The sequence below is a fragment of the Tinamus guttatus genome, unplaced genomic scaffold, assembly GCF_059628265.1.
Source record: "Tinamus guttatus ecotype Peru unplaced genomic scaffold, ASM5962826v1 Tinamus_guttatus_pri_ptg000368l, whole genome shotgun sequence".
In the NCBI taxonomy this organism is placed as follows: domain Eukaryota; kingdom Metazoa; phylum Chordata; class Aves; order Tinamiformes; family Tinamidae; genus Tinamus; species Tinamus guttatus.
In genome coordinates, this window is record NW_028288902.1 from 2,449,576 (window position 1) to 2,463,003 (window position 13,428).

Here is a 13,428-nt window from a genome sequence, read left to right on the forward strand (position 1 = left end):
TTCTGGGTACCATCTTGCTGGTTTATTATCCTTCCTTAAGATAAGCTTCTTTCTTCCAACTATTCCAATATTTCTCTGCTTAGGTATCCAGGTTTATCTATTCCCTAAGGAATAAAGATTGTTCTTCCTCTAATCTATGTTACTTTCCCTGCTTCTCAACACTGCAGAGGGCAAACAGATTATGAATAGTTTTTTTTCCCCCTATATTCTTAATTTATATTCATTTTCAAATATTTAAGATATGACATAGAAACACAAACAGACACAATCCTCGCATTAAAAAGCTTACAGTCTCACACTTCTCTGAGATAGGCAAACAAACATCAGTATACCCACTTTATAAATATGAATAAAAATATGGCAAATGATTTAACTTAGGCCACAAAATAAATATGTATCAGACTGATAACCAGGAACAAGCTTTTCATGGGATCTCTGGCCTATACCCAATTCCCTCTGTGAACTATGTAAACTTCTAGCAATGTAGCCCGGTATTTCAGCTTAAATGGGACTGCTTGGAGTAACTGTAAGACATCCCTTTGACACTCTAAACCAGCATTTCAAGAACAAAACAAAGCTCAGCAAGACACAAACAATCCATCTTCATAACATGCCACATACTTTGTTTCTACAGTTTTATAATTCACAAATCACAAAACTATCCTCTCCCTCCACCCCAGCATCTTTCCCTCCTTACAAACAGTGTTTCCTCAACTATTGATTAAAGAGGAATTTGAAAAGACGGCACGTAGCAATACCCCCTTGTACAGATGGTTTAACTAGGTTCAGGAAGAGGAGGAAATAAGCCTGACAGAATTGGATTCTAATATTATAAAAAGAAGGCTTTACTGCATTTGGATTTCACTCCCATTTGACATATACTCTCATGTTCTGCATCTCCAGTACCTCACCTCTAAAAAGAATACATTATATTTGCAGATATACAGAAGTTTAATTGCAAATAAACTATTCGTTAGCTACAAAAGAAAAAAAGTCTGAAGAAGGCTAAAACTCCTTTTCTTAGCACAGGCTTATTCCACTTTACTAGGGAAGCAGCAATCTCCTTGTACTCCATGTACTTTCTTCATCTGTAACGTGCTGACCATTTTTTCAAACTTAAGAGGTTACCACAGCTATTAATATTTAAAAACTATAAATTAATTTTGATATTGTTTCAGTTCAAGATTAGAAAATGGTCTTAATATAAACTTTGCACCAATGACGAGAAGATTCAGTAGGTCTTAAAGTCATCAACAATTATAGTGCTTCCAGAAACCTATTATTCTAAGATTATTAGCTCTGGTACCTGCTTAGGTGCCACTTACAATACAGACCTTTGAGTTAAATGCTTACAGTTCCATATAACACTCTTTGCCTCCTCTCCCACCCCTCAAATACACCCATATATTTCACCTTAGCAACAGAGATCTAGGTCATGATTTCTAACAAAAGACCTGCAGGAAAATAATCAGGAAGAGAAACTGTTAACATACACTAATTCTTCACTAAATTTTTCATCATTAAGAATTTATCCTCAGAATGAAAAGCTTAGAAACTTGGTAGAGGCCAAACTCATCTGCATGGTATTGCCACATAATTCTAAGAAAGAGTAATTTTATGGTAGCTGTGTTCCCTTTCACCTGTTGCTCTCTTTAGAAAAGGCCTAATGCAAATTTCATAGCATAAAAGTTGCATTAACTTTTGAGTAGATTCCCAGCCACTCTGGCAGGAAGACAGCATCCATCCAAATAAATAACTCATATTGAGAGACATTCTGAGATTTTTAACAACGAACGTATTTAATGCCCCAAAATAAACATTTATAGCATGAACATTAACTAGCCTTGATGGAAAATATGTCAACTATATTATTACTGCATAAGTAAAAAAAAAATCCCCTCTCCAACTATGTAAATATCCCTTAAACCTTAAAAATGAGGTCTCAGATGTCTGTCTGAAACACGTGTTGTAATTCTTATCGAGAAGGAAAAAATAACTTTAAAAAGATAAAATAGAAGTGTCATCCGCACATTTGTTTTCTGCCCTGCCAATGACTGCAGAATTTGTCACAAAATCAAGTGCAACAGTTTTCTAAGGTAAAGTCTGTCGTATCGCAGTAAACATCTGTAGCACTGAAGATGAAAGCTTCATTACAGCGTCATTCAAGGACTGACAGATCCTGTAAGGTCACCAGGTCCATTTCACTGCCAGTCCTGGCTCATTACCTGTTGCACGTGTATTAATGTCCAGACCAGGCTAGTTTTGAATGATCCATAGGGTGGGCTCCCCTCACCTCTGCTTCACATACTGTTCAGTAGGTGCATAAGTACAGCCTAATCTTAGGTCTTCTTGTGCTGCTATCTACTTTGAATTTGCTCCCTCACTTCCATCTCAGCTTACACTTTAACTCAGCCCCTGATTTTATTTAAATTCATCTCCCTTTTAAGTACTCAGACCCTTTAAAATCCTTATCATGACCATTTTTTAATTCAAAATATGCATTTAGCCAAGCAAAACATATTTATTTCTCTCTCTTTTTTTTTTTTTAAACAACTCAATCCCTTCAGCCCATTAAAGATTTTGTTGCTCTTCTCTAAACTTACCTCAAGCTGCCCCACTTGTTGCAGAGGTGCTGAAAGTAAGACAGTACTCCAGGTACGGTCATGGAGTTTTATAAAAAATTAATCTTCACTTTTTTTCAACATCTCTGTGGATGCGACCTAAACTAAATTTGGCTTTTACAAAGTCTCTACAGCATATTGCAAATTGGGGCCTGTCCTTCCTGTCAGAAGCATGCACAAATACTTTTCATATGAAAGAGAGTTTGGTGCACACAACTGACAGGATTATCGGGCCCATGGTATCACTCCTAGCCCTTTTCAGCAATACTGCTTTCCAGGTTATTCCCTCACAATGAATACCTGTTTTGGATTACTGTCTCTCAAATGTTTTAGCTTGCATTTTCCATACTAAATCTCATTTGTATCTTCCAACAATGTGTCTAATTTCTTTAGATAACCGTTCTTTATTTTTCTGCCCTCACTTCTGTTTGCAACTCTTCCCGGTTTATCATCATCCACTGATGTCATTAGGGTGCTATTCACTTTCTCACAAAGTTCATCAATACAGACATTAAGTATGCCTAAAATGGCTAAACTTGTATCACTACATGTGTATGTAAGCACTGATGTTATTCTTTTAGACCTTAAAACTGCAGTGATTCACTAAATGTATTCTACATACTGTCCTCTATTTTTGATTATGGTTCTTCATCCTGTTTTTCACTCACATGATCACCCAAACACATAATATGATAATGAAAAATGTAAAGATGTATTTGAATTTTAGTAAAATATAGAAAATACTAATACAGCTACAACTTTCCCTTAGTTCACTAGGGCCTTGACCTTGTGATCAGACCTGGTGGACAAGTCAGTCCTGTGCTCCTCCATACTCTACTCACAGATCTATGTACAGATGTTGTTGCAGTATCAGATCCTAATTTTGGAAAATTCCAAGCAGCTTATTCTTGTTTCTTCAATATATGGTCCATTTTAATAGAAACAGTATTTAGAACCCCCACAAAATTATTTAATTCTTCAGCTCATGCTTCTTTTTCAGTAACCAGTACTATTATGCTATTTCCTACTGACATTTTAGAGATCAAATGACTTACAAATATCTTCATATGTTTCCAAGTACCCTATTTTTTGTCAGTAACTATTTCATATTGTCTTGATTTTTAACTGCTCACACTTTATTATCTTATTACATCTGTAATTTTAGGAAGCTAAGCATAATAGCCTTGTTTATAACTTTATTCTCCTCCTTATTTATAAACTGGCCTGTTTACTCTCCAATTCCGCTTTCCATTGGCACCCAAATATTTACAAAAACATTCTTACTCACTTTTCACTAGTATTAACTGATTTCTGAAGCCTTTACCAGCTTACAATGCACACCTACTCTCTCTCTTTCAGAAATTTTTGGCAAAAATCAGAATTAAACATATGCTACCTGACATTAAGTCTATTATTCCTTTCACATAATTTATTTTAATGCATATAAATACAATCTAAAAGCAAACTGATTTTTTATTCTCTTAGGCATATTTAACTTGCACATTCGGTTTATAAAGCCCCTCATCCCCAAAGAATAGATGACGACCCATAAAAGAAATAAATGCATCTCTTAGGCTTACAGGAGAACTAGCAGAACCTTATACACACACACACACACACATATATATATATGTGGTCACATCAAACTAATTTTTGTAGGACTGTAACCAATCAGCCATTAACACGAAAAACAATATATTTCACGTTAACTTCCCTTTCACCTACTGCACGTTTACCAACTAACAAAAAGCTAAAAGCATGCCTGCATTACCAATATTCACATTTATTACCCCATACTTAAGTATTTTCATAACATTGTAAAATAATCTTTAGAGAAACATTTGGAAAATGCTTGACTAACTCACCTCAGTTGAGATGAAACATCTAATTTGCACTACATTCAAGGGAATTACCTACAGAACTACATTAACAACTACAGTCTATCAATGGTTATCGGCACTGTGGCTTTTGACTGCTCACTAAGAACCACAGTGCATAAATTACATCACCTGTCAGCCAGCTCAAAGCAAGGCAAGCACAAAGTTTCAATAGTTGAGACTTTCCCTATTACAGATTTTTTTTTTTCTTCCCCTGGAAAAAATTAAGAGGGCAGTGCAAAGAGAAAGGATAGATGAGACTTGCCTGTCATATACTCAATTACCACCTAGGCATAACCTTTAAGACTCATGTCTTTAATGAAGACTAACATGCCAAAGAGATGCAGAAAATTCCATGGCAATCAAAATGAAAGTTACTTAAACAAAAAAGAAGCCACACTTCACAACTGCCCCCTCCAAAAAAACAGAAAGTTTTCCACAACTTTCTATCGGATTTAGCCAAGAAGACTACTAACATGATACAAATAATTCAACTTTCTAAACTATTTAATGAGGAATTTTAAGTTAAAACGACTGTGTTACTAGAGATAACGTAGCAAAACAAGAAAGTGGTCCATGTAGTTTGAGATCTTATCTCAGCCAACATGGTATGTCGGCTGTTTCATGGAAAGAAGCAACTTTCATCACAAAACATCACAGATTCAAATTTTCAAATGTATTTATGTAGGTGCACATAACTGACTCCATCTGAATTCAACAGGATTTCATCTGCCATGCAGGTCCCTAACTTTACAAGCAAAGATACAATGTATGACTGGATAAAAATTTACATTAAAGTTAATAGACCTCAATTTCTTTGCCTTCACTTACAAATTCATTACAATAGTGAGGACAAGACTATAGTCAGACTTTTTTTTTCCCTCCCCCTCCCCCCCAAAGGTCAACAGTTCACTAAAATCTAGTCCTATAAGGAACCTCAGTTTATGTTCACCAACAAACACAGACACATAAAATTCTTGAAGAAAATCATCATTAGAGCATTTTTTCTCTTTTCCTATAACCAAACCCCAACCTCCAATATATATATTAAAGCTAAATGAAGATTAACCTAGCAGATATGTAAGTATACAGGTGTGTGCACATATATAGAGAGAGAGACAGAGAGAAAAAAAAGAGTGTCTCATCATTCCATATGGATGGGGGTGAACTCATCTATGAAACACTTCACATACAACTTATACTATATTAGAAGCAACAGTGAGTAAAGCAGTAATTCAAAAAAGTCCAACAACAGCAACAACAACAAAAATACAAACAACTCTTGACAGTTTATTTCAGAACAGCCTGCATAAATTGGAGATTATAAAAAGCAGGCTTTTTAAAAATACTCACTTTAACTGTTCATTCATGCTTGCTTTCTAAATTCCACATAAACTTTTAAAAACTTTTTTTTGTATGTCACCATTTATTCATGCTTTTAGCAACTGCATTTTTAAGATTCTGTCAATATCAGAATGTTAACAAATAATTTTTTGTAGGTTCAGTCCAAAATTTAGAAGTATATGTTATTTAAAATAGATGGCCAATGTATGGCTAAATTATCATGATTTTAATTGGGTTAAGCATCACAACATATAGGCATATTCAAAATATATATGCAACACAAACAACATATGAGCTTCTGCTGCAGAAAATAGTAAATATTTCGAAAATATGTAAATAAAGGTAAAATAAACTATCATTTTGCAGATGTCATGTAAAATCCAGTCAAGTAACAGAATATATTCTGTATATCGAGTTACAGAATATGGTCCAACAACAATAAAAATTAAAAAAAAAATAAAAAAAAAACACAAAATCTCTTTCCACAATCCAACATACCTTTTGCAACACTCTCCCAATACTACATACCACAGAAAGAAAATAAACAGCAAGTCCTAAGACATCCTGAAGCAAGCTTCCCACTTCATTCCTAGGCCTACTAGCAATCACAAGCTTTGCTAAAGCTACTAACTATGGTAATTTTGTTTCTTGCTCTGGATATTAAAGAAACCGTATGTCATCACACAAAAAGAAAAATTCAGTAACTACAGGTATGTGATTGAGGCTTCCCAGACTTCACTGTAACTCAAGAACTGCTCTACAGTGCTGTGAACTCTCCAGCTTCATGCTGGAAGTCAATCTAGGACAACCAATAGAAAGTGCACCTGTACAATTACTGCATTTCCTAATTCAGAAGTCCAAACCTGAGACAGATAAAGCTTGTGTGCACTCACATCACCAAAACACAAGTCCAAAAGCCCATGCATATTTTGTACAAAACACACACCTATTTTTATCATTAACTGCAATGAAAAAATACCACATATATAATCCAAAAGCATAAAACTGGATTCCTGAACCAATGTACATAAAGCTTCATTTTAAATTAAGTTATTTGTGTAGGGCATCTGAAAAACCTGTATATACGATATTTAATTTAAAAATCTTTCAAAGAATAATCACCAAAAGTTAATTGAAATTAATTTCTAAAAATAAAAAAAATAAAAATCTAGTAAATTAACAGTAACACACAGAGTTATTTTAAGTATTCAATATAAACTACATGCTACATTAAGAAATAATCTGCATCACTTTAAGGAATGTAATCTTACTTTTAAAAATCACAGAAACCTGGTATTTTTCCAGTAACAGAATATATATATATATATATATTATTTAGTTCCCTGTACTCAAAAAATAAAAGTAACATATGCTACTAATAATTGATAACAACATGATTTATCCAAAACAGCCTATCTTCCTGTAGGTTCATTTTCATTGAATGTGTAACCTCCCAGAGTAGTAAACAAGTTTATATATATGCATTTCACTGCTCCAAAATTAAACTAAGTTTCAGTAACTACATTAATATGACCTCCTAGTAACTGTCCTTTAGTACTGCCATTCAAAAATAATCAATAAAAAATGGTTCTGACATCTATTGCTTATATACTTGGGATCCCTTGAGAGTTTAAGGTCCACAGATGTAAAATACAAATATAACAATTGCAAAAGACAATTACTTTTCACTGATCATTGCACCAGACCAATAAGAAATTATAAGTTATTTCTGTTTCATTTTATAGCATTTTTCAAGAGCTGGGATATTTTTATTGCTGCACAAATTAAAAAAAAATTAAATCTCATAATCAATAATACTAGCGCAAGAGTTTGGTGGCACTCACCGCAAGTAATACTGTTTTAAAGCGAAGGCAGCGTTAGAACAACTTCTGGGAAAGTTAAACTCGTCTACAATTTCTCCCCACTGATTCTTCTCAGATACCTGTCAAAAAACAACACACAGACCGAGATACACAACGTACACATAAAAACGTCTTCGACAATGCACATCACACGAAGAAGTACACACTTCCATGAAGCAAATAGATAAATATATTTTAAAAAGAAAGAAAAAAAAACAAACAAAAAACATGCAGGTATGTGGGATATAGGGCTGTATTTCTTATTGACAGTCGCTAATATTTTTCCTCCAAGTACAATCCTGCATCCCAGCGGTATTAAAAATATAAAAAAATAAAAAATAACACAAATAAATCGAGAGGGGACGGCCGAGAGGGCCATATTGTTTGGGGGTTTGTTTGTTTTTGTTTTTACTGCCTGGACAATAACCAATCGGGAGTCCCTCTGTCGCCCCCTTTTAAATCCTAACGCGGTCCGTTAAAAAAAGAAAAAAAATAGGCCCGAAGAAGTTTAAAATAGGGCCCGGGAGGCGCGGCGGGGGCGGCCGCGGGCCCCCAGGCCGCGGGGGCGCCGTCCCGGCGAGCCCCCCAAGACACAAGCCCGGGCACAGAGAGGCCTTTCTTTTGAGGCCTACATTTCTGTCCCCAGCCTTGAAGCCTAAAGATGGCTATTTGATTACACACCGTCTTGGGTGCCCCTTTTGTTATTTTTCTCGGGGAAAGGCCCGGAGGGCAGCGCCGGGCTCCCCCCCGGCGGCGAGGATCGCTTCCTAGCCCACGCTCCGTGCCGATTATCGATGTTAAACATGCCCGCTAATTTTGAGTTGCACTAAAACTGCGCTCAGAGTCGCTGCCCGGCTGCGCGAGCGAGGGAGACACCACATACACACGCAGGCAGCCGCCACCGCGAGCGGAACAAACTGCCTCCGAGCGAGCCGGGCACTCGGCTCTGCCCTCGCCTCCCCCCGGCCGGGGCGGCGCAGGGGGAAGGGGGCTCCGGAGCGGGGAAGGGAGCCCCAACGGCCCCGCCGATCCCCCCCTGGAGCGCTCCGCCGACAAGGCCGAGCCACCAACCTGCCTGCCTGCTTCCTCCTTCCACCCCCCACCTTCCCTTCCCGGCTTTAAATAGCACCGTTCCCGGCCGGCCCGGCTCCCCCCGCCGCCCCCGGGGGTCACAGGAGACTTTTGGGAAGAGGTTAGTGGGAGGGAAACCCAAATTAAAACTTCCACTCACCTTCCCAAATCCGCCTAAAGTGGTGACTCTAGTGTAGAGAGCGTGAAGATCCAGCTCCTTCCCACCCACCACAGGGATCTTCTTAAAAGGAGACCTGCCAAAGGAGATACACACAAAACACCACAACTTGTCAGCTCTGCCCCCTTTTCTCCCCTCGCTGGGGCTGCCGTGTCCTTCAGGGAAGGGGCTGGAAGTTGGATCCAGTCGGTTTAAAAGCCTCCCCCCCTCCCGGTCCATCTCCCCATTTTCCTCACCCTCTGCTGTGGTGAAACTGCCGCAGCTCGTCCAGGAAAGCGAGTCCCTTTCTCCGCTGGTCTGCGTGGTTTTTACCCGTCGAATTTGCCATTTTTGTAGTAAAAAATGTGTTCTTGAAAAAAAAAATCCAATTAAAAAAAAAAAAAAGAAGAAGAAGACCGACGACAACAACAACAATCCCCGGCTCCTCCTTGTCTTTAAGAGACCCAGGTGCCCGTGCTCGGCCGGGGATCAGCCATGGAGAGGGGCTTGCTTAAAAAAAAGTTTAAAAGGAATAAGGGCGCCCAGAGAGTGTGGTAATTGCGAGTCCTGTCTCCACACAACACACAGGCGGAGAGGCAGGGAGGGGAGAGGGGCACCTCTCCGTAATTCCTCCTCCCGCTGCCGCTGCCTCTCTCTCTCTCAGCACCACAAACCCAACCGATCCAGCCTGCACATGAGACTCAACATGGTGCTGCTGGATCACACAATGAATTGGGTTACTGTTGTGGTGGGGTGGGGGGGGTGAGGGGGGGGTAGGGGGGGAGCCGGAGTGAGGTACTGACAGTGTGTGTGTGTTACGGACGCGGCTCCATGCAGCCTCCCTCTCCCTCGCTCGCTCCCTTCGCTCGCTCTCTCACACACACACGCTGCGCGGCGGCGGCGGCGGCGGTGGCGGCGGCAGCGGGATTCACTTCTCTTCCCTCTCAGACAAAAAGATCTGAGGCCGCCGTGCTCCTGCCTGGGCGAGAGCGCAACACAGCGGGCCCCGCAGGCCGGTGGCGGTACTGCAGGAGGCAGCCGGCGCGGCGAGAGGCAGCGCCAGCCCCAGCGAGCAGTTCCTGGCGGGGAACAATAGGCTCCTCTCGCCCGCCCGCCGCTAAGGGCTCATCCGCAATGTGCCGCAAACTTCGCGCACACAAAGCGGCGCGGGAAGCGGGGCGCAGAAACGGCCGCTCGCGGCGGTTCCGGCCCGAGGGGCAGGGGGGGGCTCTCCCCTCCTCCCTCCCTGCCCTCCCCGCCCCGTGGCGGCAGCGCCCGCCGCGCTCCCCGCGCTCGCGCCCGGGGCGGGGGGGCGGCAGGAAAGGTGGGCTCGGAGAGCCGCGCCGAGCCTTTTAATTGGACTAAATCAAACGCAGTGAGTTCAAGGGGAGGGAAAAGCGGCGGCCGAAGGGGGCACTGGTGGATTTTTGACTTTTGAAAAACTTTTGAGCCCCCGCCCGAGGTGGTTCCAAGGGCAGGAAGTTCCCCCCGCCACACACCAGTAGTCGCTGCCTTGGGAGGAGAGTGGCAACCCCTTGTTTGGGACGTTTACAACTTCCCGCTGGGGGACGTGGAGCCATTCCCCAGGCCAGGGATGCTCTGTGTGGGCATGCCAGCAGGAAACCAAGCCCCGTCCTCCATAAAAATACATAAAAATGTATTTATTTTCTTTCTCTTCGAGATACCATGGCCCGTGTTTAACTTTAGGGTTGCCTTGGTGAATCTAGGCCTGATGGAAGAAGGACTTGCCCCCTCCTCACCCTCCGCAGGCGCTGGCCCAAAGTGTCTCCCGGGCAGTGCTCCGGGTGGGCACGGGTCCTTCCCTAGCCAGGGAGCGGAGCAGCAGGTGAGCGCCTGCCCCGGTCCAGGGACCCCAGGGAGACATTTGGAGCCTACAACCGATACACGGAGATCCAGGGCCCAGCAGGCCCTCGGTTTACCTTAAGCAGAAGTCCTCATTAAAGTCAGTAAGGAGCTGTGTTTTAAAATCAGTGGCACATTATGGCCCCAAGTGAACACTTAAAGGAAAACTATAATTCCGTTCTACTCCACGTGCTAACTTCGTTCAGGAAATAAAACATATATTTTTAAGAAGCTTATTTTTTTCTCCCTGTTTGACTTGAGTGCTGTTTCAGCTTGACTATAACCATAGAGACAGGGAGATATAGTAAGATGCTTGGTAAGATTTGCCCTCAGGTCACGCTCATGGTGGGGGGGGAAAGAAATCCCTCAGTTTCAAATTTATACTCAGTATTGAGAGTCGCCCTCTGTGCGTGGATGAAGCCGCGTGGTGTGAATTTCAGGACAAGAAATGCAGTTACCTCCTCGGTGTTGCATTAGGCGACCCTTTAAAATATCTAGGAGAGCAGCAGTAGCTGGCAATGAGCAGCTCCCAGCTATGGCACCTCCGAGCTCCTGCCGCCCCGGCAGCCGGGATAAACACGAACGAGAGGGGTTTGGAAGAGCGAGGCGAGAGGGTGCCCGCGCCTTCCCCCCTGCCCCGGGATGACTTGGGAGCGGTGGCGGGGGGGTCGCGGCGACTCCCGCGCTCGGAGGCAGCGGCGAGGGCCGGCTCTGCGCAGCCGGGCGCCGCACTTGCGCGCGGTCCCTTACGTAACCGCCAGCTGGGGATTCCCTCGAGGGGTCACTTTATTGGGCCGCTACACGGACCCCGGCTGCCGCCCCGCTCCTCGGGCCGCCGCTGAGCAGCCCAGGAAGCGGCGGAGGAGGCGGCTGGTGGCGGCCGCGGCTCCTCACAAAATGGCGGCGCCCATGGAAGCGGCAGCCCCATTTTGTGCCCGGCAGAGCCTGTCAACAAAACGCCGACTTGGCCGCGGCGGAGGGAACAGAAGGCGGCGGCTCTCGCTCGCGTTACGGAGCGCGAGAGGGAGGAGAGCGCAGGATTTTCACCGCCCTCCCGCCGCCGACAGGAGACTTTCCATAGCGCGCGGGGGGAGGGAGGAGGGAGGTGACGGCGGGACGCGAGCGGCGGGCGAGGCGGAGGCTGCGCGATCCCCGCGCGGAGCCGCTGCCGCCGCGCGCGGGGGAGGGGACGGGGCGGCAGCGCGAGGCGAAGCCGGCGGCTCCCTGCGCTCCGCTCCGCGCCGGCGGCGGGAGGAAGAGGAGGAGGAAGAGGCCGCCGGGAAGCTCCCCGGCCGGCGGAGCGGCGCCGCGGGATCCCGGGCGCGCCCGTCCCGCTGGAGCGAAGTGGGTCACCGGCGGCGCCTAATTACTGTTTGTGTCGTTTCAGTGCGTGCCGTGCGAGCGAGGCGGCTCTTGGGCTGGTGCTTCCCGAAACGCTACCCAGCGGCCAGGTACAAAATGTCTGTGTGGGGCTCCGGTCTCGTGGCGCAGCGTGGCGGCAGCTGCGGCTGTGCGTCAGGCGGGCCGCGGTGGAGGTGCCCGGCGCCGAGAGCGCGGAGCCCGTGTCTGTGCTGCGCTTTTATTATAAAAATAGAGGGGTTTCTCCCTTTCTGGGGGCAGAGGAAGCACTAGTGAACTAAGATTGTTTTTTCCTAATTTATCAGCCTTAATCAGCATGCTTTTTTTTGCTGCTTCGAAATAAAGGTGATGACCTATTTAAGGTAGAAGTGAAAATTATGATTTTAATATACCAAAATTGCAGTGATAATAAAGTGTTATGGAGTAACTCTTCTCGTTGCATGTTAACGAGTCATAGATTAAATGTAGGTTAAAAAGCATGGGGAAAAATCTTGCTGTAAAAAAAATCTGTTATTGATCTCTGTATAGTACCTGTAATTGCCAATTGAATTCATTCTAAATGCAAAATAAAACCTGTTTGACTATAAGCTGTTTATAAAGTTAATGTATGCAATGAATTTTGTTGTGTAAATATTATGTGTGGAGTCAGCATTCCTGCAGACAGTGCAGATGCAGTAATTGAATTGTCACTATTTGGTGCTTAAAAAAAAAAAAAAGAAGCATAACCGTGTGAAATTAATTTCCTTTTCTAATAGCTGTATCTCTCTGTTGTAGTTTCATCTTTTTCCCTAAATCTTCGATATCAATTTTATGCTTTCCACCTATTCATTCAACTGCAGCTACCCAGAGGGTAGGCCACAGTTGCTCTTGTCAGTGTGCTGCTGCCCCTGCCGTTGCTTTCCCATGGGTGAAATATTCCTGCTCATTTCCATTTTCATTTCTGTTTGTCCTTCTTGAATTGTGGCAGCGTTACATTTTGAACAGAGTAACTAGTATCACTAGCTGAATGTGACTTATGTTGAATAGTAAACGGTAAATCCTTGGAAATTGCAGTCAGTGTTATTTTTTGTATGTGTGTTTTAGCAGAGGCATTCTTTTAAATGACCTAGAGAAGAAAGTAAATACACTTTTTTTTTTCTTAAGAATGCAAATAGTTGTATATAATTTGGGAGTAATCTGAAAATAAACAGCATTTGATAGAGAAGCAGCAGCCAGAAACCTGGTGGTGAATTTTGGTGACAGTCATCTGAACCTTTTTTTAATAACAAATGTTA

At 43.1% G+C, this 13,428-nt stretch overlaps 1 protein-coding gene across 3 annotated transcripts in view; it reads right to left on the reverse strand.

Annotated features, from left to right (window-relative positions):
* Positions 1-9,950, reverse strand: part of ARID2 (AT-rich interaction domain 2) — a 97,789-nt gene extending 87,839 nt beyond the window's left edge. Inside the window, exons 1-4 of one of the 3 annotated variants that reach the window (XM_088530372.1) lie at positions 9,736-9,950; positions 9,190-9,302; positions 8,936-9,029; positions 7,687-7,784 (exon numbers count right to left, since the gene is read on the reverse strand). In XM_088530372.1, the coding sequence (XP_088386498.1) occupies positions 7,687-7,784; positions 8,936-9,029; positions 9,190-9,281 (284 nt within the window). In that variant the 5' untranslated portion in view covers positions 9,282-9,302; positions 9,736-9,950. Of the gene's footprint in view, positions 1-7,686; positions 7,785-8,935; positions 9,677-9,735 lie in introns of those variants that run through there. The other 2 variants (XM_010224241.2, XM_088530370.1) reach the window with 2 other exon arrangements.
* Between the last annotated feature and the right edge of the window lie 3,478 nt (positions 9,951-13,428).